The sequence below is a fragment of the Salvelinus alpinus genome, chromosome 6 (genome assembly GCF_045679555.1).
Source record: "Salvelinus alpinus chromosome 6, SLU_Salpinus.1, whole genome shotgun sequence".
NCBI classification, from domain to species: domain Eukaryota; kingdom Metazoa; phylum Chordata; class Actinopteri; order Salmoniformes; family Salmonidae; genus Salvelinus; species Salvelinus alpinus.
Genome location: NC_092091.1, coordinates 63,892,524 through 63,915,926, shown reverse-complemented (window position 1 = coordinate 63,915,926; position 23,403 = coordinate 63,892,524). Strand labels below are relative to the sequence as shown.

The following is a 23,403-nucleotide window of genomic DNA, read 5'->3' as shown; positions in this document are numbered from 1 at the left end:
TGTCTTTACAGCCAGTCTCAAGTTAGATCAGCTGTACTCCCTGTGTTCTCCTGTAAAAGGCCACTGAATTGCTCTCCCTGGTAAATGCTAGCTCTCTTAAATATCGCTGAAATACTTGACATTTAGAATAAAAGACTCCAGCGCCTCTCTTATTGAAACTATTGATGTCCTCAACCTTGTTCTTTGTGAAAGAGTCTTTAAGATCCTCCATCTTGTTTCCTCTCCTCTCTCAAAACTCCCTTTATTCTACCCTGTACTTCCTGTATTCTCTTGTGAAGGGGCACTCGTTTTTCCTTTGGAAGACATGTATTGACCGGTATGCATGTTCAGGGCTCTAGTGTTGACGACTTCTATCTCGTTTCCTCTCCTCTCAGGGCAGAACTTCAACCTGAGACAACTGGGGATCTGCGAGCCGTCCACGCGCCGCGGCCTGGCCTTCTGCTCCGAGATGGGCCTCCCCCACCGCGGCTACTCGGCCGGCGCCGGCTCCGACGTGGACACCGAGAACGAGGGCGTGATGTCACCGGAGCGCGCTATGCGGCTGTGGGGCCGCGGGGTGAAGTCGGGCGGCCGGAACTCGTGCCTGTCCAGCCGGTCCAACTCGGCCCTGACCCTCACCGACACAGAGCACGAAAACAAGTCGGACAGCGATAATGGTGAGTCCGGTCGGTGTGCACAACACACTTTTTTATTCATCTCTCTCTTTTATCTCTCCTGCCTTGGCTCGGGAGCGTGCACGGCTCAACATCGTGCACACTCCCCGGCACGTCCACTGACACTAAGGGATCGGTGAAACACGGTTGTTGGGAAAGAATGTTGAATGAGAGTTGGTGTCGCTCAGCGTTCCTTTCCTCTTGTGACCACTTCACTTGAGAAGATGCAGCTGGGAACTTGACAATGAGAGAATTTGAGGGAACTCAAGAATTAGTGTGAACGGGTACTGTAAGTGTATGTCGGCATGTTCATTGAAGCCCACTGATTGCTGAAGGTGAAGGGTTAACCCCAAGGCGTGGTGACAGACAGAGCAAAGCACGTGTTGCTCCTAGCGACAGTTGGATTATGACTCTCAGGGTTTGACTTTGTTCTGGAGACGAAAGTGAAGAGAGAGAGAGAACCCTGTCACCTGTTCTCTGTCCTCTACTCCCCCTCTCCTCTCCTCTTCTCTGCTCCACTCTGCTCCCTCTCTCTCCCCGAGCTGCCAACCTTTTTTTGATTAAGTTTCCCCCGGTGGCCCCTAGAGCGCCATCAAAGATAGCTTTGTGACTCTGTCTCTGTCTCTGCATATCTCTGTCTCTCTCTGTCTCTCTGTCTCTCTGTCTCTCTCTCTCTCTCTCTCTCTCTGTCTCTCTCTCTCTCTCTCTCTCTCTCTCTCTCTCTCTCTCTCTCTCTCTCTCTCTCGCTGTCTCTCTCTGTTTCTCTCTGTCTCTCGCTGTCTGTCTCTGTCTGTCTCTGTCTCTCTCTGTCTCTCTCTCTCTCTCTTTCTCTCCCGCATTTACCCCTTTCCCTCACAGCCATTATATCAGCTCCATTTACCCCCCAGTCTCTCTGGTTCACCTAGTCCAATGTTAGGAGTGTATCTCTGGCTGAGTGAGCTCACACAAAGGTTGATTAGCAGGCCATGGCGGTTTGAAGTGCACATGTGTGAGGTTTGAACGAGAGGAGGAGCGACACTCTTCTTTCGCTCTCTCGCTCCTCTATCGTTCTCACCCCATCTCCTCTCTCTCGTTCCTCTATCGCTCTCACCCCATCTCCTCTCTCAGAGCGACCATGACTTTTTCGTGTTGTGTTATTTTTCAAAGAGCACTTGTGTGACAGGTGCCGTTTTATGGCACTCTTTGGCACTCTGAACAACTGAGTTTTGAAAGAATTTGTTTTCATTGTTTCCGACGCCCACAAATGTTATTTTAGTAACTCATTTTTATGTCTGTTTCTTTTAGATCGTATAGAATGGAAATGTGTCAAACTATTGGGAGTAAGAAAACAACAACGTAAGAACAAACCTGCTGACAATGTCAGATTCGTACCTTTAAAGACATTAAATGAAAAATATTTTAATGAACATAATTAACTAAATTTTACCTGCACCTTCATGAAACTACATTCATTAGTCTGTCTCGAGACACCTCGGCTTACAGGTGCTGGGCTAACCTTTAAAATGTAGACGTTACAAAGCTGTTGGAGGACTCGAATCCCGACGGATCTAGTGATATACAGTTCTTATGTAGCCACTTCCATTAGGAGTTCCTATCCCTTCATTAACACCTCTTTGGCTTAATTAAGAACAGAAAAAACAACAAAGTGCTGAAGTTGTGCGTTTATATATTACATTAGAATGTGCGTTTGCCCCCAGAGTATAGACAGGCCCAGCTAGGAGGACATTAGTAGTGGTTCAAATAGATTTGGTCTGAAAATAGTTGATGTTAGGAAAAGGAGTTCAGCTGTTATTGTGCTGGTGTGTGTGTGTGTGTGGGGGGGGGTATATGTGTGTGTATAAGCCTCTCAGACAGGTTCTGAGTGTCATGTTTGCATTGAGGCCTGGCCATTGTTTAGGTCTGGTGTTCAACAGTGTTGCAGGGAATCTGCAGTTGTCTCGTTAAACTAGGACATATGCTGTAGGTGTTCCAGTTCCCCAGCTAACAGCTAACCAGTGACAGGTGTGGCTCCTGCAAAATGCACAGATTGCACAGAGACGAGAACGAGCTCATGACATTAAAGAGAGTGGTATGGATAGAGTGGGTGTGTGAGTGCACTGTGGTGGCACCTGGAATTTTTACTGGCGCAGCGTGTTTGAAGATCCAGCCGAGAACAGGATAAAGGATAAAGATGGTAACTGTTCTCTCTCAGAAGTAGGGGGGCTGTGAAATCCAAGGTTGCTGGGCCACGGACCCCCCTGTCTATTCACTTTAAAGGCATCCACCCACACACACACACACACACACACACACACACACACACACACACACACACACACACACACACACACACACACACACACACACACACACACACAGACACACACACACACACACAGACACACTCTCTCCTGTCCCTTCCCCAGCCATATCAAAAGGCTTCCTGTTTACATGTGCTTGGCGTCTCACGTAGCCAGAGCCGTGGAAGAGAGTGTGTCCAAACGATTAACACACTGTTTGGTTTTCTTCTACACCCCTCCCTCTGTCCTTCGTTCCTTCCCAAGGTTAAAGCTTATAAACTGGTCTTAAATAGAGTTAACACTAAAAACATTGTATTTGGTTCAAGACGTTCTCTAAGACAATCTGGAGTTGTGTATAAAGGGTGTGACCATTGAGAATTTTGGGAAGATGAACTCCTAGGTATAATTTTGGAAGGTCAGTAATCATGGTCAAGTCATATTGACAAAGTTGTTGTGAAGATGGGGAGGGGTATGTCTGTTATAAAAACACGTTCTGCGTTTTTTTGACACGAACATCAACTGTACTAGTTGTTCAGGCTTTTGAGCTTGTCTCATCTTGATTACTGTCCTGTAATATGGTCATGTGCAGCAGAGAAAGACCTAGCAAAGCTGCAGCTGGCTCAAAACAGAGCAGCACACCTTGCCCGTAACTGCACATACAGAACTAACATCAACAACATGCAGGCCAGTCCTTCCTGGTTCAGGGTTCACGAGTGATTAGCTGCTTCTCTTCTAGTTTTCATGAGAAATAATACTGTGATGAAAATTCCAGATGATCTGCATAATCCAAATTCATTCAGCTCAGACACCCATACATACCCTGCAAGACATGCCACCAGGGGTCTCTTCAAGTCCAAAACGAATTCATTCAGCTCAGACACCCATACATACCCTGCAAGACATGCCACCAGGGGTCTCTTCAAGTCCAAAACGAATTCATTCAGCTCAGACACCCATACATACCCTGCAAGACATACCACCAGGGGTCTCTTCAAGTCCAAAACAATCCACGGCAACGCCCAGTATTATACAGAGCCGTGATCGCATGGAACTCCCTTCCAGCTGCAGTTACTTTTTTCTATACCGTTGTATTTTACATTTGTGTGACTGTCCTTGTCTATCAGTGTATCAGTGTTCTGTTACTTGTCATGTTTGAGGTTTTTGTGGACCCCAGGAAGAGTAGCTGCTGCTTCAGCAAGAGCTAATGGGGATCCGAATGAATCGAAACCAAAGGCTAAACAGGTCCACTTTTTGAATCTTTTCACCAGTCGACCGACAGTAAAGTTACACAGAGACACACACACACACACACACACACACACACACACACACACACACACACACACACACACACACACACACACACACACACACACACACACACACACACACACACACACACACACACACACACACACACACACACACACACACACACACTGTAAGACATTACAGTCCCTGTGCTTACACGATGGGGCTACCAGCCCGCTCTACTCTGCCTGGCGACCGTCGACAACTTCAAACGTTCCAGGAACTAATTCCATTTAGGATAGTCGGGATAAAGGCAGGATAATGTAATGCAGTCTGTGACCAACCACGAAGGAAGGAGCGGCCTTCATCCCTCCGTCCGTCTGTTTCTGTCACACTCCTCTTTTCATTATTGTTCCTCAGGGAAGTTTTCCTCTCTCTTTTGACCTTTTTTAACTTTCTGCCTTTTCCCACTTTAACAAAGAACCCATATGGCATCAAGTAAATACACACCAAACCAGAACAAAACAGGATGAAAGTTTCCATGGTGTCCCTACTCCCTAGCCTACGTCTCTGTGTCTTATGACTAGCGTTTCTGTAACCGAGACGAAACCCTGGGAGGACACAGGAGTCACCTGAGCACCGTGCTCTGCTGTGTGGTTCTTTGTTGTGGTAGGGAGACGATGGGAAGAGAAGGAGACAGAAAACAAAGAGCGAGAAAGAGAGACGGAACACAAAAGAGACGTCTCTGGAGTTTGTGCTTCCTGGGGGAACCTGAGATGAGGATGCGCCCCTGCGCCCTTCTTGCCCGCCCCACTCCCCCCGTGCCCACCGGTACCCAGGAGTACCGCGCCTGCCACACGCTAAGAGCCACAGGAGACAGGCACCGGGTTAGGCATGAAAGAGAGAGAGAACATGGACGAGAGAAAGAAGAGATCTGACCGCACACACTTCTTCTGTTTATCACGTCTCTTGTGGATTGGGCTGTAAGTTGTCTGGGGAGAAACCAATCAAACAATCAGCTCACTGGAAAACCTCAGTGGATTCACCTAACTCCATTATTCTGTCTCGCTGCTGTCTCCCTTCAGCTGGCCTATCTTAAAAACGCAGACGAAAAACAGTTAAGAATTGTGCAGAAGTGTAAGTAGTTTACATTTCAGAGGTTTTTCTCTGTAATAAAAAACTACATAAAGATGCACAGGAATGTACATACACACACACACACACACACACACACACACACACACACACACACACACACACACACACACACACACACACACACACACACACACACACACACACACACCACCCCTCCTCCCTCCCTTTTCCCGCTGGCCATAATCGGGGTCTCTAACCTACGCAGATGAGCGGATTAAAAATGCTTATTGTAGAGGTCTGTGGCTTCCCCTTCAACAATATTAAAAAAATATGTGTCAACAGCAATCTAAATCCTGTGAATATCTTAACCGGCTTAGCTCAGCCTGGACCCTCAGTCTCAGCTACTATCAGCTAGTTATCCACCAGGATCTGTTGCAGCCTAGACCCTCAGTCTCAGCTACTATCAGCTAGTTATCCCCCAGGATCTGTTGCAGCCTGGACCCTCAGTCTCAGCTACTATCAGCTAGTTATCCCCCAGGATCTGTTGCAGCCTGGACCCTCAGTCTCAGCTACTATCAGCTAGTTATCCACCAGGATCTGTAGCAGCCTGGACCCTCAGTCTCAGCTACTATCAGCTAGTTATCCCCCAGGATCTGTTGCAGCCTGGATCCTCAGTCTCAGCTACTATCAGCTAGTTATCCCCCAGGATCTGTAGCAGCCTGGACCCTCAGTATCAGCTAGTTATCCCCCAGGATCAGTTGCAGCCTGGACCCTCAGTCTCAGCTACTATCAGCTAGTTATCTCCCAGGATATGTTGCAGCCTGGACCCTCAGTCTCAGCTACTATCAGCTAATTATCCCTCAGGATATGTGGCAGCCTGGACCCTCTGTCTCAGCTACTATTAGCTAGTTATCCCTCAGGATATGTGGCAGACAGAGTAACACAATGAGGGGACACACACACAGACACACGCACACGCAGACACATGCACACACAGACACACGCACCCACAGACACACGCACACACAGATACACGCACCGACAGACACACACACACACACACACACACACACACACACACACACACACACACACACACACACACACACACACACACACACACACACACACACACACACACACACACACACACACACAATGTACCACTAGCCACTTTAAACAATGCCACTTAATATAATGTTTACATACCCTACATTACCCATCTCATATGTATATACTGTACTCTATATCATCTACTGCATCTTGCCATCTTTATGTAATACATGTACCACTAGCCACTTTAAACTATGCCACTTTATGTTTACATACCCTACAGTACTCATCTCATATGTATATACCGTACTCTATACCATCTACTGCATCTTGCCATGCCGTTCTGTACCACCACTCATTCATATATCTTTATGTACATATTCTTTATCCCTTTACACTTGTGTGTGTGTATAAGGTAGTAGTTGTGGAATTGTTAGGTTAGATTACTTGTTGGTTATTACTGCATTGTCGGAACTAGAAGCACAAGCATTTCGCTACACTCGCATTAACATCTGCTAACCATGTGTATGTGACTAATAAAATTTGATTTGATTTGACACACACACACACACACACACACACACACACACACACACACACACACACACACACACACACACACACACACACACACTCTCTCTCTAATGCTCACATTCTTCTGTCCAGTGTATCAGTGTCTTGTTACTTGTCATGTTTTGTGATATTGTGGACCCCAGGAAGAGTAACTCCTTTTGGAAAGCGAATGGGGAAACAAATAAACCAATAAACTGTTGTGTTCTAATGTCCCTACAGGGTGTTTGTAGTGTAAAACTCTCTGCAGGATTCCTGGAGGACTTTTTGTAAGACATTTTGATTTGATTGTTTTTTGATCCTTAATTGTTTTTGAAAATATCTATTTGCTAAAATATCGAGACGGAAATTGCTTTAAATTGTCGCAGAGAGTTTGAATTAGAACAATAGTACATTTGTCCTTCCTATAAAACGGTTCCAATCCGTCTACTTGTATCATCAGTTGGAGTCCAGGACTGTGTTCAGTTTTACTCCAGGTCCCACTGTTCAGAATACAAAATGTTATTCAAATGTTTCTTTTTTCTCATAATCCAGGCCCTATGTGTACACATTAATGGAAACAACGCAATCCTCCTCAGTTACTAGTGTCCAAGTCAATCCATTCGCTGCTCTTACCTTGTAGGCTAGACAACTACAGGAATCTTCTCACAGGATTACTTTTATTACTTGTAGCCTGAACGCTCCGGCCGGCAGTATCAGGGGGTTAAAGTGAGCTGGGGAGTACACACACACACACACACACACACACACACACACACACACACACACTCTCTCTCTAATGCTCACATTCTTCTGTCCAGTGTATCAGTGTCTTGTTACTTGTCATGTTTTGTGATATTGTGGACCCCAGGAAGAGTAACTCCTTTTGGAAAGCGAATGGGGAAACAAATAAACCAATAAACTGTTGTGTTCTAATGTCCCTACAGGGTGTTTGTAGTGTAAAACTCTCTGCAGGATTCCTGGAGGACTTTTTGTAAGACATTTTGATTTGATTGTTTTTTGATCCTTAATTGTTTTTGAAAATATCTATTTGCTAAAATATCGAGACGGAAATTGCTTTAAATTGTCGCAGAGAGTTTGAATTAGAACAATAGTACATTTGTCCTTCCTATAAAACGGTTCCAATCCGTCTACTTGTATCATCAGTTGGAGTCCAGGACTGTGTTCAGTTTTACTCCAGGTCCCACTGTTCAGAATACAAAATGTTATTCAAATGTTTCTTTTTTCTCATAATCCAGGCCCTATGTGTACACATTAATGGAAACAACGCAATCCTCCTCAGTTACTAGTGTCCAAGTCAATCCATTCGCTGCTCTTACCTTGTAGGCTAGACAACTACAGGAATCTTCTCACAGGATTACTTTTATTACTTGTAGCCTGAACGCTCCGGCCGGCAGTATCAGGGGGTTAAAGTGAGCTGGGGAGTACACACACACACACACACACACACACACACACACACACACACACACACACACACCACACACCACACACCACACACCACACACACACACACACTAGTGTTCCCTTAGGGGTAGTGACCCAGGAACTTCCCAGTGTGTCAGCAGCAGCATGGGTTTCTCTTTGTTCAGGAGGATGATCTATCTGAGGCCTGACCACTCACCCTGATCACAGACAACAGCAGCCATGTTGACACTGAAACCCCAACACTTCCTGTCCTGTTCAGTGGCTGTGGGGCGCTGGGTGGCAAGGGGGGGGGGGGGGGGAGGGGAGACCTGACTGGGGATGGGGACTGTGGGGACGGGGAGACCTGACTGGGGATGGGGACTATGGGGACGGGGAGACCTGACTGGGGATGGAGACTGTAGGGACGGGGAGACCTGACTGGGGATGGGGACTATGGGGACGGGGAGACCTGACTGGGGATGGGGACTGTAGGGACGGGGAGACCTGACTGGGGATGGGTACTATGGGGACGGGGAGACCTGACTGGGGATGGGGACTGTGGGGACAGGGAGACCTGACTGGGGATGGGGACTATGGGGATGGGGAGACCTGACTGGGGATGGGGACTGTAGGGACGGGGAGACCTGACTGGGGATGGGGACTATGGGGACGGGGAGACCTGACTGGGGATGGGGACTGTGGGGACAGGGAGACCTGACTGGGGATGGGGACTGTGAGGACAGGGAGACCTGACTGGGGATGGGGACTGTGGGGACAGGGAGACCTGACTGGGGATGGGGACTGTGAGAACAGGGAGACCTGACTGGGGATGGGGACTGTAGGGACGGGGAGACCTGACTGGGGATGGAGACTGTAGGGATGGGGAGACCTGACTGGGGATGGGGACTATGGGGACGGGGAGACCTGACTGGGGATGGGGACTATGGGGACGGGGAGACCTGACTGGGGATGGGGACTGTAGGGACGGGGAGACCTGACTGGGGATGGGGACTATGGGGACGGGGAGACCTGACTGGGGATGGGGACTGTAGGGACGGGGAGACCTGACTGGGGATGGGGACTGTGGGGACAGGGAGACCTGACTGGGGATGGGGACTGTGAGGACAGGGAGACCTAACTGGAGATGGGGACTGTGGGAACAGGGATACCTAACTGGGGATGGGGACTGTGGGAACAGGGAGACCTGATTGGGGATGGGGACTGTGGGAATAGGGAGACCTAACTGGGGATGGGGACTGTGGGAACAGGGAGACCTAACTGGGGATGGGGACTGGGGATGAGATGAGTGTGTCACTCCTTGCTCCATAAATACAGAAACAGAGGCACACAATGTATTCCACAAACTCACACACACACTTTACATACACCGATGCATAAGAGGCTATCACACAGAGGGATAAGTGGCTATTACACAGAGGCATAAGAGGCTATTACACAGAGGCGTAAGAGGCTATCACACAGAGACATAAGAGGCTATCACACAGAGACATAAGAGGCTATCACACAGAGACATAAGAGCCTATCACACATATGCATAAGAGGCTATCACACAGAGGCATAAGAGGCTATCAAACAAAGGTATACGAGGCTATCACACAGAGGCATAAGAGGCTATCAAACAAAGGTATACGAGGCTATCACACAGAGGCATAAGAGGCTATCAAACAAAGGTATACGAGGCTATCACACAGAGGCATAAGAGGCTATCACACAGAGGCATAAGAGGCTATCGCACAGAGGCATAAGAGGCTATCACACAGAGACATAAAAAGTTATCACACAGAGACATAAGAGATAAGAAGCTATCACACAGAGGCATAATAGGCTATCACACAGAAACATAAAAAGCTATCACACAGAGACATAAGAGTTAAGAAGCTATCACACAGAGGCATAATAGGCTATCACACAGATACATAAGAAGCTATCACACAGAGGCATAAGAGGCAATCACACAGAGACATACGACTATCACACAGAGACATACGAAGCTATCACAAAGAGGCATATGAGATAAGAAGCTATCACAACAGAGGCAAAATAGGCTATCACACAGAGACATAATAGATAAGATGCTATCACACAGAGACATAATAGACTGTCACACAGAGGCATAAGAGTCTATCACACAGAGGCATAAGAGTCTATCACACAGAGGCATAAGAGTCTATCACACAGAGGCATAAGAGTCTATCACACAGAGGCATAAGAGTCTATCACACAGAGGCATAAGAGTCTATCACACAGAGGCATAAGAGGCTATCACACAGAGGCATAAGAGGCTATCACACAGAGACATAAGAAGCTATCACACAGAGACATAAGAGTCTATCACACAGAGGCATAAGAGGCTATCACACAGAGGCATAAGAGGCTATCACACAGAGGCATAAGATGCTATCACACAGAGACATAAGAGACTATCACACAGAGACAGAAGAGGCTATCACACAGAGGCATAAGACGCTATCACACAGAGACATAAGAGACTATCACACTCACACATCCATGAACAGGATCTAGATATATACCCCACCCAGTAGAACAGGTCATACCATTTAAATACCAGTCACCAGATGCCAGACACTAGGCCCAGCCCAGCTCTTTCTTCCCTGTGTGTGTGTGTGTCTGTGTGTCTGTGTGTGTGTGTGTGTGTGTGTGTGTGTGTGTGTGTGTGTGTGTGTGTGTGTGTGTGTGTGTGCGTGTGACGTGAGCCGTGTTGTATTTAATAACTGTCATGTTAGAATACGCCCCAAATGGCACCATATTCCCTTTATAGTGCACTTCTTTTGACCACGGACCATAGGGCTCTAGGTGAAAGTAGTGCACTACAAAGGGAATAGGGTACCATTTGGGGCTCAACTCGGTTTATTACACTACAGTCCATCGTTTGCGTTGCCGACCAATTAATATATTAATCAAATCTCCCCGAGGATGATGGAGAGGGAGAAACAAGACAAACCATTTTCAATATGGTTTTAATCAGTAGCTGGGGAGGCCAAGAGGTCACCCACACACACCAACACACACATACACACACACATCTCCCTTTTGTCTCTGTGTTTTTATTCATTAGTGTGACGACTCAACATCTCGCTCCAGGCTAGACATATCCAGACAGATCTAGGCAGATCCAACACGCACGCACGCACGCACGCACGCACGCACGCACGCACACACACACACACACACACACACACACACACAACACACACACACACGCTGCTTAAAATTAAAAAGTCCAACGCCACACAATAAACATGGCTCACAGCTCTTTAATCTTGTGTGTGTTCCCACAACTGTCTTGGAGATCATGATATTATCACACACGCGCACAAACACAGACAGACACACACACAGACACACACACACACACACACACACACACACACACACACACACACACACACACACACACACACACACACACACACACAAACACACACACACACACACACACACACACACACACACACACACACACACACACACACACACACACACACACACACACACACACACACACACACAGACAGACAGACAGACACACAGACAAGGAACGTCTGCTTAGTTAAAACCCAGAGGCTGAACATGCAGGTAGGCTGTTGCGTAATATTAAACTAGAATACATGCTATTGGGAGTGTGAAGCTGACCTCCCAGGAAGAGAGCAGTCTGCTGAGCGGCACTGGAAACTGATTCCATCTATGTATATATATATATGTATGTATGTATGTATGTATGTATGGTATGTATGGTATGTATGATATGTATGGTATGTGTGTGTGTGTGTGTATGTATGTATGTATGTATGCGTGCACAGTCATCGGCACAGTGAGGAGAGATACATCTCTAATGTTAGAGGAACGGAGGAGGTGTGTGTGCGCATGCTGTATGTATGCAGGTGTTTGCGTGTGTGTGTGTGTGTGTGTGTGCTGGTGTTTCCGTTCACAGGACAGGCAAGGTGGTAGAGCCTCTGTCATCCAGGGCTTGAGTCCAGCCCTGTAAAGAACTGATACGCTGTCGCACCTTTATCCACTGTGTCATATGTCAGGAGATTACAGACAGGCGTGGCGGTGAATGGCAGACCCAGGGAGAAGGCCAGGTGTCACTGCCAGGGCCTGGACTAGGATGAAAGACTCACTTCTGGTTTTATGGTGAGCCAACGGCAAGCTGTGGCAGTCACAGGCTGTGTCCCAAATGACAGCCTATTCCATAGGTAGTGCACTTCTTTTGACCAGAGTGCTCACCAAAAGTAGTGCTCTATATAGGGAATAGGGTGCTATTTGGGACGTAGTCACGGTTTAGCTAACCCTCTGGTTCTAAAGTTCACAGGCCCTTCACCAAACAGCGAACTATGCCTCCCTCCGTCCCCCTCCGGCTAGAACTCCACTTCACAACCTTGGCACAGCGAGGCACCCAAAGCGCCAGAGCAGGAAGAATGTGTCGTTTCCCATTCCGCCTTGGCGTCAAACTTAAAATGGCCGCCTCCTCCAGGGCATACTTTAATAGTGTCTAGTAAAACCAGCGGCGGGGTTTTTAAAGGCCGTCGCCGTGCCCATTACCGTGGGGATGTTCCACAGGCAGGCTCTGTGTGTCTGGCTCTTCTGATGTTATTAGCTGGGCGGTTTGGGACACTAACATAACATACCAGCTTTAAGTGCACTGGCTGTGGGCTAATGGAGGTAGCAGTACGGCGCTAGAAAAGTAGGCACAAAGTAGTGTCCCGCAATTATTCATTAAACCCAATCAGAAAACGTGTGCACTTCCTGAAAGTGTAACCATCAGGATTAGTTGGAATCAGGGATAAATTAGTGGAATCGGACAATCAGCCCTCCCGATGGCTTTGGGCTCCCGCTGACTGATCCTCGACTGAGCCTTTTTGGCCAAGAACACTAACTTTCCCATCAAATCCCCCTTTGTCATTAATGAGTGAGGACAAGTCTGTGTTTGCGTCCCAAATGGCACCCTATTCCGTACAGGCCCTGGTCAACAGTAGTGCACTGAATAGGGGAGATGGTGGCATTTGGGACGCACACTTATGCGTGGGGAAAGAGTCTGAAGCTGGTTCAGCCTGGGGAGGGTCTGGTCTGAGAGAGAGGGAGGGAGAAAGCAGAGCGCGCCACACAGTACAGGCCATCTGTGGCCAGTTTAAGAAGCAAGAAATTGGATCGGCGACAAGACACACTGTTTATCTCTCTCTAAGTCTGGGGCCTCTTAGACTGCTCTTTTCTACTCTGTGAGTGAACAGGCACACACACACACACACACACACACACACACACGCTACTCTTCGGCACACCACAGCTCTAGCAGAAAATTCTATCATAGTACAACTGTTATTGAACCATTTTTTGGACTGTAACACTTGTGTTTACAACTGGAAAATATAACCCCTAGTCATTACAAGCTTGAATCCCTAAGAGCTGTTGATTTGGGTTTGATAGGGTGTGTGTGTGTGTGTGTGTGTGTGTGTGTGTGTGTGTGTGTGTGTGTGTGTGTGTGTGTGTGTGTGTGTGTGTGTGTGTGTGTGTGCGCAGCGATCATCTGGAGTCATTGGAGGGTTTCAGGGCTCCAATCAGTCTGAATTAGCCGATCAATCCACCAGCCAGGCCCCTCCAATCTACCCCAGAGTGGGGAGGTTGTGTTCACTGCCAGGCCTCTTTATTGTGTGTATGCATTAATCAGGCCCTATTCACAGACTGGAGGAGGTCCTCCAGTACACAGTACACACACACACACTAACACATACACACACACACTAACACACACACACTAACACTAACACATACACATACACACACTAACACATACACACACACACACTAACACATACACACACACACACACACACATACACAGACATGCATGTGCACACGCACGTACCTACGTAAACACGCACACACACACACACACACACATACACACACACACACACACACACACTGAAACGTCCGTGAGAGACAGCTCTCAATTCATTATGTTGTTCATGACTTGCTTTGATTGCCTTCATACCTATCCTGCTCATCACTATCAAGTTCATTATACATCTTTATTCATCAAAAAAACGTCCGTCCCCTAGCAGATCGTTGTCCCACCAGGGACCAGACCAGTGTTACACACCCTGCGTGTGTCTGAAATCACACCCTATTCCCTATGTAGTGAACTACTTTTGACCAGGGCCCATTGGAAAAAAGTAGCGCACTATGTATGAATAGGGTGCCATTTTGGACACAGCCCCTATTTAATTACAATGCTTAGCCTGCTAGAATGTAATTACCCAGATGTGGAGTATTATCGCTGACTACAGCCTATCTACAGTAAATGTAACATAGCTCTTCTTCTCCTAAGTGTTAATATCAATTGAATTTCATCGGTCAGCTGGGATATTAATGTTCGTGATGGGTTACAGAGATCAGCTCTTTTCAATGAGGCTGAGGAAAGGTGTGTGGGGAGACACACACAGGTATGCACGCGCGGACACACACACACGGGCACACACGCGTCTGAACAGCTCTATAATGCCGGCCATCAAAACGAGAGAAAAAAAAGACCTGTCAGATATTATATAACGGGATAATGGGGCGATAACGCCTCACGCCAAATGATCCTGTAATCCCATCAGTGGTATTGATCAGGCCGTTTGATATCCGGATGTCGTTAATGAATGTTTGACATAAAAACTGATCTAAAAACCCAGACGTCAAGCCTTTCATCACCTTAGACCAGATTTATATCAAAAGCATTACCGTCATTATCCACACTCTGGCTAATGCATTTAAAGTACTGCATCAAAGTGTGAAACAAACCCTCCTTTCTCATCTTCACTCCCGCTAAGGAATACAGTATGGAAGTGACAACTTAAATGGCAAATAGATTGAAAACTCATTTTAAACAACGTTTCACGGGCTTGTCAATTCATGTAATTATGAAGCCCTTTTTACACCAGCAGTTGTCACTCTGTCTCAAAGAGTGCTCCCTATGGTGAGGTAGAATGGAAGTGTTTGGCTTCATAAATACATTAATCAGACCACAGAACCCCTCACACACAGACCCCTCTCCTCTCCTTCTCCCGTTGAGAGACTCATTTGTTTATTAGTTTAAATAATGGCTGTGAGAGAGGAGTGAGTCCCTCCTGCCTCACCTGTGACCCCTCCTGTCTGTCCCGTAGGCATAGGGGGGTATAGTAGGGTGAAGGGGAGGTGGGGGAGTGAAGTGGGACATAGGGGGGATGGGGTTGTAAGGGGTGAAGACCCCTCCTCTGACTATAACGCGTCCCAGAGCTCCGTGTTGTCTCAACTCAGCGAACTCTATTATATGAGGGATATAAGAGGAAGTGTTCCTCCCCCAGAAAAAGAGGGTGGTAGAAAGAGACAGAAGAAGGGAGTGACGACTGTCTGTTGAGGAACAGAGAAAGAGAGTAAGAGAGAAATAGAGGTGGGGGTGGTAGCAGAGGGCAGAAGCTGCTTTTTAAAGAGCGGGTTGATTCCGTTCTGCCTGGGTGAGCTGGAGGTCACTGCTGGTGAGCATCAAGGACACTCCCTCCTGTCCTCCTTCTCCCCACCCCTCCTCTTTTAGCTTCTGTCTCTCTTCCCCCTCTTCTCCCTTTCCCTCCACCACTCACTGATTGAATCGGTCTGTCTGTCTCCCCCTCTTGAGTAAGAGTTCAGTCTCAGGTTCATGTATCTAAACCCACACTAGCATACCATTTTTAAAAAGCAATGTATTGGCCACTCAATAGTCATATGCTAGTATGGCAGTTTTAATCGAGCCTCAGTCCCCCCATCTACACCTTTAGACAGTCACTGTGTTAGTCCACCCCCGTGTGGCGCTGGTGGCTCAGAGCGGAGGTGACTGGGACTCTACTCTGACGAATAACTCGCACAGAAAAATGCTCCATTCCACTCCTCCTCTCCTGCCCCAGAGGCTTGTGGGAAATGTGGAGTCAGCTGTTCTGACGAGGAGCTCTCGGGTGACATGTGACAGGACAGGCCATCACGGGACCAGACATGGATGCTTGGGGAGGGAAAAGAGAGAGGGAGAGAAGGAAAGAGGGATAGGGAGAGACAGAGAGGGAGAGGAGGGAGGAGAGAGTGAGGAGGATCGAGGAAAGAAAGAGAGAGTCCGGAGGAGAGACGGCAGGAAACGAGACGAGAGAGCGAATGGATGGAGAGAGAACAGAAAAGGGGAAGTCAGTGGGGGAGAGAGAAATAGATAGATGGATGAATACAGAGAAGGATGGACAGAAGTGAAGAGAAGAGAGAGGAGAACAGAGCAGTGGTAGTCAGGGGTGATAGAGGCAAAGAGAGGGGAGGTAGGAAATAGGAAGGCAGTAATGGTCTAAACTCACCAAAGGTGTGTGGGATGTATTCTAGAATGCATTGTTTTGAATTATAATGATCCAACCGAACCCGGGCGGTCGACTTGTCCGCTTTGTCGCTTCGCTCAATAAGAACGTGTCTTTATTTTTTGCATTTTATCGCTGGCGCTGTATTCACACAAAACATAAAAAATGTAATTCATCCCTTTTTTTCGAGCTCATTTGAAGAGGTAGCTAAGGGTTGAGGCTTTACCATACATCCTAAATTAGACCATCCACTTATGGAAACACAACATCGCGATCAGCAAGGATGATTTGAGATATGGACTATCCTGCTAGCATACAGTCACTGCTCTGGCCGTCCCGTCCTTCCACCCGCCTCGCTCTGCTTGCTCCGGCCGCCCGCTTCTGGTGAGTTTTCCGCTTTATCGAGACAGAGAGAGGTAGAGAGAGAGAGAGAGATGGAGCGAGGGAGTGTGTGCAGGCCGGGAAGAGCGAGGGTGAGACTCTAAAGTCATGTATTAATCATTACTCCTTCCTGTGGGCTCTACTGTCAGAGGGCTGAGGGAGAGCAATGCCAGACCCAGAGCCACCAACATGATGCAGTATGTGCCTGTGGTCCTGTTAGAAACCGCTATCAGTCCATATCCATCCCTGCCTCCTTTTCTCCATTTGCGCACTCACTCCATCCGTCAGTAAGTGTAACTGGAACATGTTGCAGGGCCAGAGGGAATGACCGTTATACCTGGATCCATTAACCTCCTAGTACTGTGTGTGTGTGTGTGTGTGTGTGTGTGTGTGTGTGTGTGTGTGTGTGTGTGTGTGTGTGTGTGTGTGTGTGTGTGTGTGTGTGTGTGTGTGTGTGTGTGTGCGCTGAAGTAGTGAATATCCAGAGCAACACCATAGTATTCCCAGAATCGTAAGTCTGGAGACACAAAGCTTGTAGTTAATGGGTGTTGAAGGCTGAGTCATTGTGTGAGAACCGTCTCACTTCTTCTCTTAGAAAGATATCAATAAAACGTGGAGAAAACACACACAGTCGACTTCGAAATCAAGACGCCATGAAACATTAGATCTCACAGCGGTTTTCCAGGCAGAATTTATGTAAATGAACAGAGTTATCAAGGTTATGGGGAATAGAAAGACTATAATGATTATCTATAGACTACACTGGCACCACTGATCTCTATGGTGGTGGGTTTTCATCCATAGATTAGTTTCAGGAAGTTCGACCCCCACTGGGAGTGGCACCACTGCTGTAATAGGTATGTCTCCAGATAACACTGGCACCAATGTTGGTCCCCCCTTTGCTGCTATAACAGCCTCCACTCTTCTGGGAAGGCTTTCCACTAGATGTTGGAACATTGCTGCGGGGACTTGCTTCCTCCATTCAGCTACAAGAGCATTAGTAAGGTCGGGCACTGATGTTGGGCGATTAGGCCTGGCTCGCAGTCGGCGTTCCAATTCATCCCAGAAGTGTTCGATGGGGTTGAGGTCAGGGCTCTGTGCAGGCCAGTCAAGTTCTTCCATACCGATCTCGACAAACCATTTCTGTATGGACCTCGCTTTGTGCACGGGGGCATTGTCATGCTGTAACAGGAAAGGACCTTCCCCAAACTGTTGCCACAAATCTGGAAGCACAGAATCATCTAGAATGTCATTGTATGCTGTAACGTTAACATTTCCCTTCACTGGAACGAAGGGACTTAGCCCGAACCCTGAAAAACAGCCCCTCCTCTGCCAAACTTTACAGTTGGCACTATACATTTGGGCCCAGTAGCGTTCTCCTGGCATCCGCCAAACCCAGATTCGTCCGTCGGACTGCCAGATGGTGAAGTGTGATTCATCACTTGAGAGAACGCGTTTCCACTGCTCCAGAGTCCAATGGCGGCAAGCTTTACACCACTCCAGCCAACGCTTGGCATTGCGCATGGTGATCTTAGGCTTGTGTGCGGCTGCTCGGCCATGGAACCCCATTTCCTGAAGCTCCCGACGAACAGTTATTCTGCTGACGTTGCTTCCAGAGGCAGTTTGGAACTCTGTAGTGAGTGTTGCAACTGAGGATAGACGATATTTACGTGCTACGGGCTTCAGCCCTCGACGGTCCCGTTCTGTGAGCTTGTGTGGCCTACCACTTCGCGGCTGAGCTGTTGTTGCTCCTAGACGTTTCCACTTCACAATAACAGCACTTAGTTTACCGGCAAACTGACTTGTTAGAAAGGTGGCATCCTTTGACTGTGCCACGTTGAAAGTCACTGAGCTCTTCAGTAAGGCCATTCTACTGCCAATGTTTGTCTATGGAGATTGCATGGCTGTGTGCTCGATTTTATACACCTGTCAGCAACAAGTGTGACTGAAATAGCAGAATCCACAAATTTGAAGGGGTTTCCACATACTGTTGTAAATATAGTGTATGTTCAGGAGTACAAATGTGCTTAACAAGTAACATAAGTTGCAAGGACTCACTCTGTGTGCAATAATAGTGTTTCACATGGTTTTAAATGACTACCTCATTTCTGTACCCCATACACAGAATTATCTGTAAGGTCCCTCAGTCGAGCAGTGAATTTCAAACACAGATTCAACCACAAAGACCAGGGAGGTTTTCAAATGCCTCGAAAAGAAGGGGAACTATTGGTCAAATTAAAAAGCAAACATTGAATATCCCTTTGTGCATGGTGAACTTATTAATAACACTTTGGATTGTGTATCAATACACCCAGTCACTACAAAGATACAGGAATCCTACCTAATTCAGTTGCCGGAGAGGAAGGAAACCGGTCAGGTATGCCAATGGTGAACTTCTTAACAATTACAGTGTTTGATGGCTGTGATAGGAGAAAACTGAGGATGGATGAACAACATTGTATTTTCTCCACAGTACTAACCTAATTGACAGAGGGGAAAGAAGGAAACCTGTACAGAATAAAAATATTTCAAAACATGCATCCTCTTTGCAACAAGGCACTTAAAGTAATACTGCAAAATATGTGGCAAAGCAATTAACTTTTTGTCCTAAATAGTGACAAGAAAGTGTTATGTTTGGGGCAAATCCAATACAACACATTACTGAGTGCCGCTCTCCATATTTTCAAGCATAGTGGTGGCTACATCATGTTATGAGTATACTTGTAATCGTTAAGGACTGGGGAGTTTTTCAAGATAAAAATGAAACAGAAAAGAGCTAAGCACAGGCCAAATCCTAGAGGAAAATCTGGTTCTGTCTGCTTTCCACCAGACACTGGGAGATGAATTTACCTTTCAGCAGGACAATAACCCATGCCAAGAAGACAGTGAATGTTCCTGAGTGGCCGAGTTACAGTTTTGACTTAAATCTGCTTAAATCTATGGCAAGACCAGAAAATGGTTGTCTAGCAATGTTCAACAACCAATTTGACAGAGCTTGAAATATTTTTTAAATAATAATGTTGAATAATCCAGGTGTGGAAAGCTCTTAGAGACTTACCCAGAAAGACTCACAGCTGTAATCTACGCCAAAGGTGCTCTTTTACAAAGTATTAACTCAGGGGTGTGAATACTTACGTAAATTATATATTTCTGTATTTCATTTTCAATACATTTGAAAACAATTCTAAAAACATGTTTTCACTTTATCATTACAGGGTATTGTGTGTAGATGGGTGAGAAACAAATATATTTAATGCATGTTTCATTCAGGGTGTAACACAACAAAATGTGTAATAAGTCTAGGGGTATGAATACTTTCTGAAGGCACTGGCCCTGGAGACGTGGTTAGTTTGGTTACTACCCGTTTCTGAGAAGTGGAGAGAAATCTCCCACGACAGGCAGAAAACTAGGAACTGTGTGGGTCTCCAGGTTGCAGGAAGGCAGCACTCTATTCAACACTATTCAACAATGTACTCTAAAACACACACACACACACGTTGCATAGGCATGCAGGCAGGCAGGCAGACATGCACGTGCGCACACAGACACACACACACACACACTTTCACTTGCACCTTGAGGGCTTACATCACCACTTAAGTTCGATTTAATATTTCAAGGAATTCTGACACTCAGTTTTAATAAACCTACGGAGAGCACTATCATATTAAAAGGATAGTTCACCCGCATTACAAAATGACATATTGGTTTCCTTACCCTCTAAGCATTCTAAGGGCAAGGTCTAGCAGAAATCCATCCTTACCTAATAAGCATTCTAAGGACAAGGTATAGCAGCAATCCATCCTTACCCTCTAAGCATTCTAAGGACAAGGTATAGCAGCAATCCATCCTTACCCAATAAGCATTCTAAGGACAAGGTGTAGCAGCAATCCATCCTTACCCTCTAAGCATTCTAAGGACAAGGTATAGCAGCAATCCATCCTTACCCAATAAGCATTCTAAGGACAAGGTGTAGCAGCAATCCATCCTTACCCTCTAAGCATTCTAAGGACAAGGTGTAGCAGCAATCCATCCTTACTCTCTAAGCATTCTAAGGACAAGGTATAGCAGCAATCCATCCTTACCCAATAAGCATTCTAAGGACAAGGTGTAGCAGCAATCCATCCTTACCCAATAAGCATTCTAAGGACAAGGTGTAGCAGCAATCCATCCTAACCCAATAAGCATTCTAAGGACAAGGTATAGCAGCAATCCATCCTTACCCAATAAGCATTCTAAGTACAAGGTGTAGCAGCAATCCATCCTTACCCAATAAGCATTCTAAGGACAAGGTGTAGCAGCAATCCATCCTTACCCAATAAGCATTCTAAGGACAAGGTATAGCAGCAATCCATCCTTGTCCAATAAGCATTCTAAGGGCAAGGTGTAGCAGCAATCCATCCTTACTCTCTAAGCATTCTAAGGACAAGGTATAGCAGCAATCCATCCTTACCCTCTAAGCATTCTAAGGACAAGGTATAGCAGCAATCCATCCTTACCCTCTAAGCATTCTAAGGACAAGGTATAGCAGCAATCCATCCTTACCCTCTAAGCATTCTAAGGACAAGGTGTAGCAGCAATCCATCCTTACCCAATAAGCATTCTAAGGACAAGGTGTAGCAGCAATCCATCCTAACCCAATAAGCATTCTAAGGACAAGGTATAGCAGCAATCCATCCTTACCCTCTAAGCATTCTAAGGACAAGGTATAGCAGCAATCCATCCTTACCCTCTAAGCATTCTAAGGACAAGGTGTAGCAGCAATCCATCCTTACCCTCTAAGCATTCTAAGGACAAGGTGTAGCAGCAATCCATCCTTACCCTCTAAGCATTCTAAGGACAAGGTGTAGCAGCAATCCATCCTTACCCAATAAGCATTCTAAGGACAAGGTGTAGCAGCAATCCATCCTTACCCAATAAGCATTCTAAGGACAAGGTGTAGCAGCAATCCATCCTTACCCAATAAGCATTCTAAGGACAAGGTGTAGCAGCAATCCATGCTTTGCATTTAGTATTCATGGTACAAATCCCTTTCAAGTCATGGTACCAATATTAGCTTTTTTTCCGTGCATGATGTCCAAATCATCCGAAAATATCTAACATTGATTGTGAAGCTTAACAAAGTCACTAATAGATGATCTGAGCATGATGCGTGAAAATTACTAATATCTGTCTCGTAAGTTGAACGTAATTTGTGCCACAAATGCTAAAAGGTTAGCATGTGGAAACAGTGCCAGGGAAACTAAACCAAAGCAACGATTGCTGTCATACCTCGTCCATAGAATGCTTACAGAGTAATGAAACCAATGTGCCATTTTGTAATGTGGGCGAACTGTCCCTTTAAGTAGAGGTCATTGGAATCACATGTATGCGCATAAGAGTGTTCTTAAATAGGAATATAAAGTGGCTTCAACCTTATTTTCATAGCACTCAATAACGCTGAATAAGGTTGAGTTGAGTCACGATCTTAGACACTGGCCATGTGGGTGTGTGAATTTTTCTTTATTTTTACTATTTTCTACATTGTAGAATAATAGTGAAGACATCAAAACTATGAAATAACACATGGATTCATGTAGTAGCCCAAAAAGTGTTAAAAAAATCTAAATATATTTTATATTTGAGATTCTTCAAAGTAGCCACCCTTTGCCTTGATGGCAGTTTTGCACATGAGGTAGTCACCTGGAATGCATTTCAATTAACAGGTGTGCCTTGTTAAAAGTTAATTTGTGGAATTTCTTTCCTTAATGCGTTTGAGCCAATCAGTTGTGTTGTGATAAGGTAGGGGTGGTATACAGAAGATGGTCCTATTTGGTAAAAGACCAAGTCCATAATATGGCAAGAACAGCTCAAATAAGCAAAGAGAAAGGACAGTCCATCATTACTGTAAGACATGAAGGTCAGTCAATCCGGAAAATGTCAAGAACTTTGAATGTTTCTTCAAGTACAGTCGCAAAAACTCTATGATGAAACTGGTAACAGACACATCTCAACATCAAGTGTCCAGAGGAGACTGCGTGAATCAGGCATTCATGGTTGAATTGCTGCAAAGAAACCACTTCTAATAAGACACCAATAAGAAGAAGAGACTTGCTTGGGCAAAGAAACACGAGCAATGGACATTAGACTGGTGGAAATCTGTCCTTTGGTATGATGAGTCCAAATTTGAGATTTTTGGTTCCAACCGCTGTGTGTTTGTGAGACGCAGAGTAGGTGAACAGATGATCTCCGCATGTGTGGTTCTCACTGTGAAGCATGGAGGAGGAGGTGTGATGGTGTGGGGGTGCTTTGCTGGTGACACTGTCTGTGATTTATTAGAATTCAAGGCACACTTAACCAGCATGG

At 46.2% G+C, this 23,403-nt stretch overlaps 1 protein-coding gene across 11 annotated transcripts in view; it reads left to right on the top strand.

Moving 5' to 3' along the window:
• The window catches only part of tenm3 (teneurin transmembrane protein 3), a 462,931-nt gene that overhangs the window by 169,483 nt on the left and 270,045 nt on the right, over positions 1-23,403 (top strand). For all 11 annotated transcript variants that reach the window (XM_071407375.1, XM_071407374.1, XM_071407376.1 and 8 more), the window contains one exon: positions 375-656. In XM_071407375.1, the coding sequence (XP_071263476.1) occupies positions 375-656 (282 nt within the window). The remainder of the gene's footprint in view (positions 1-374; positions 657-23,403) is intronic.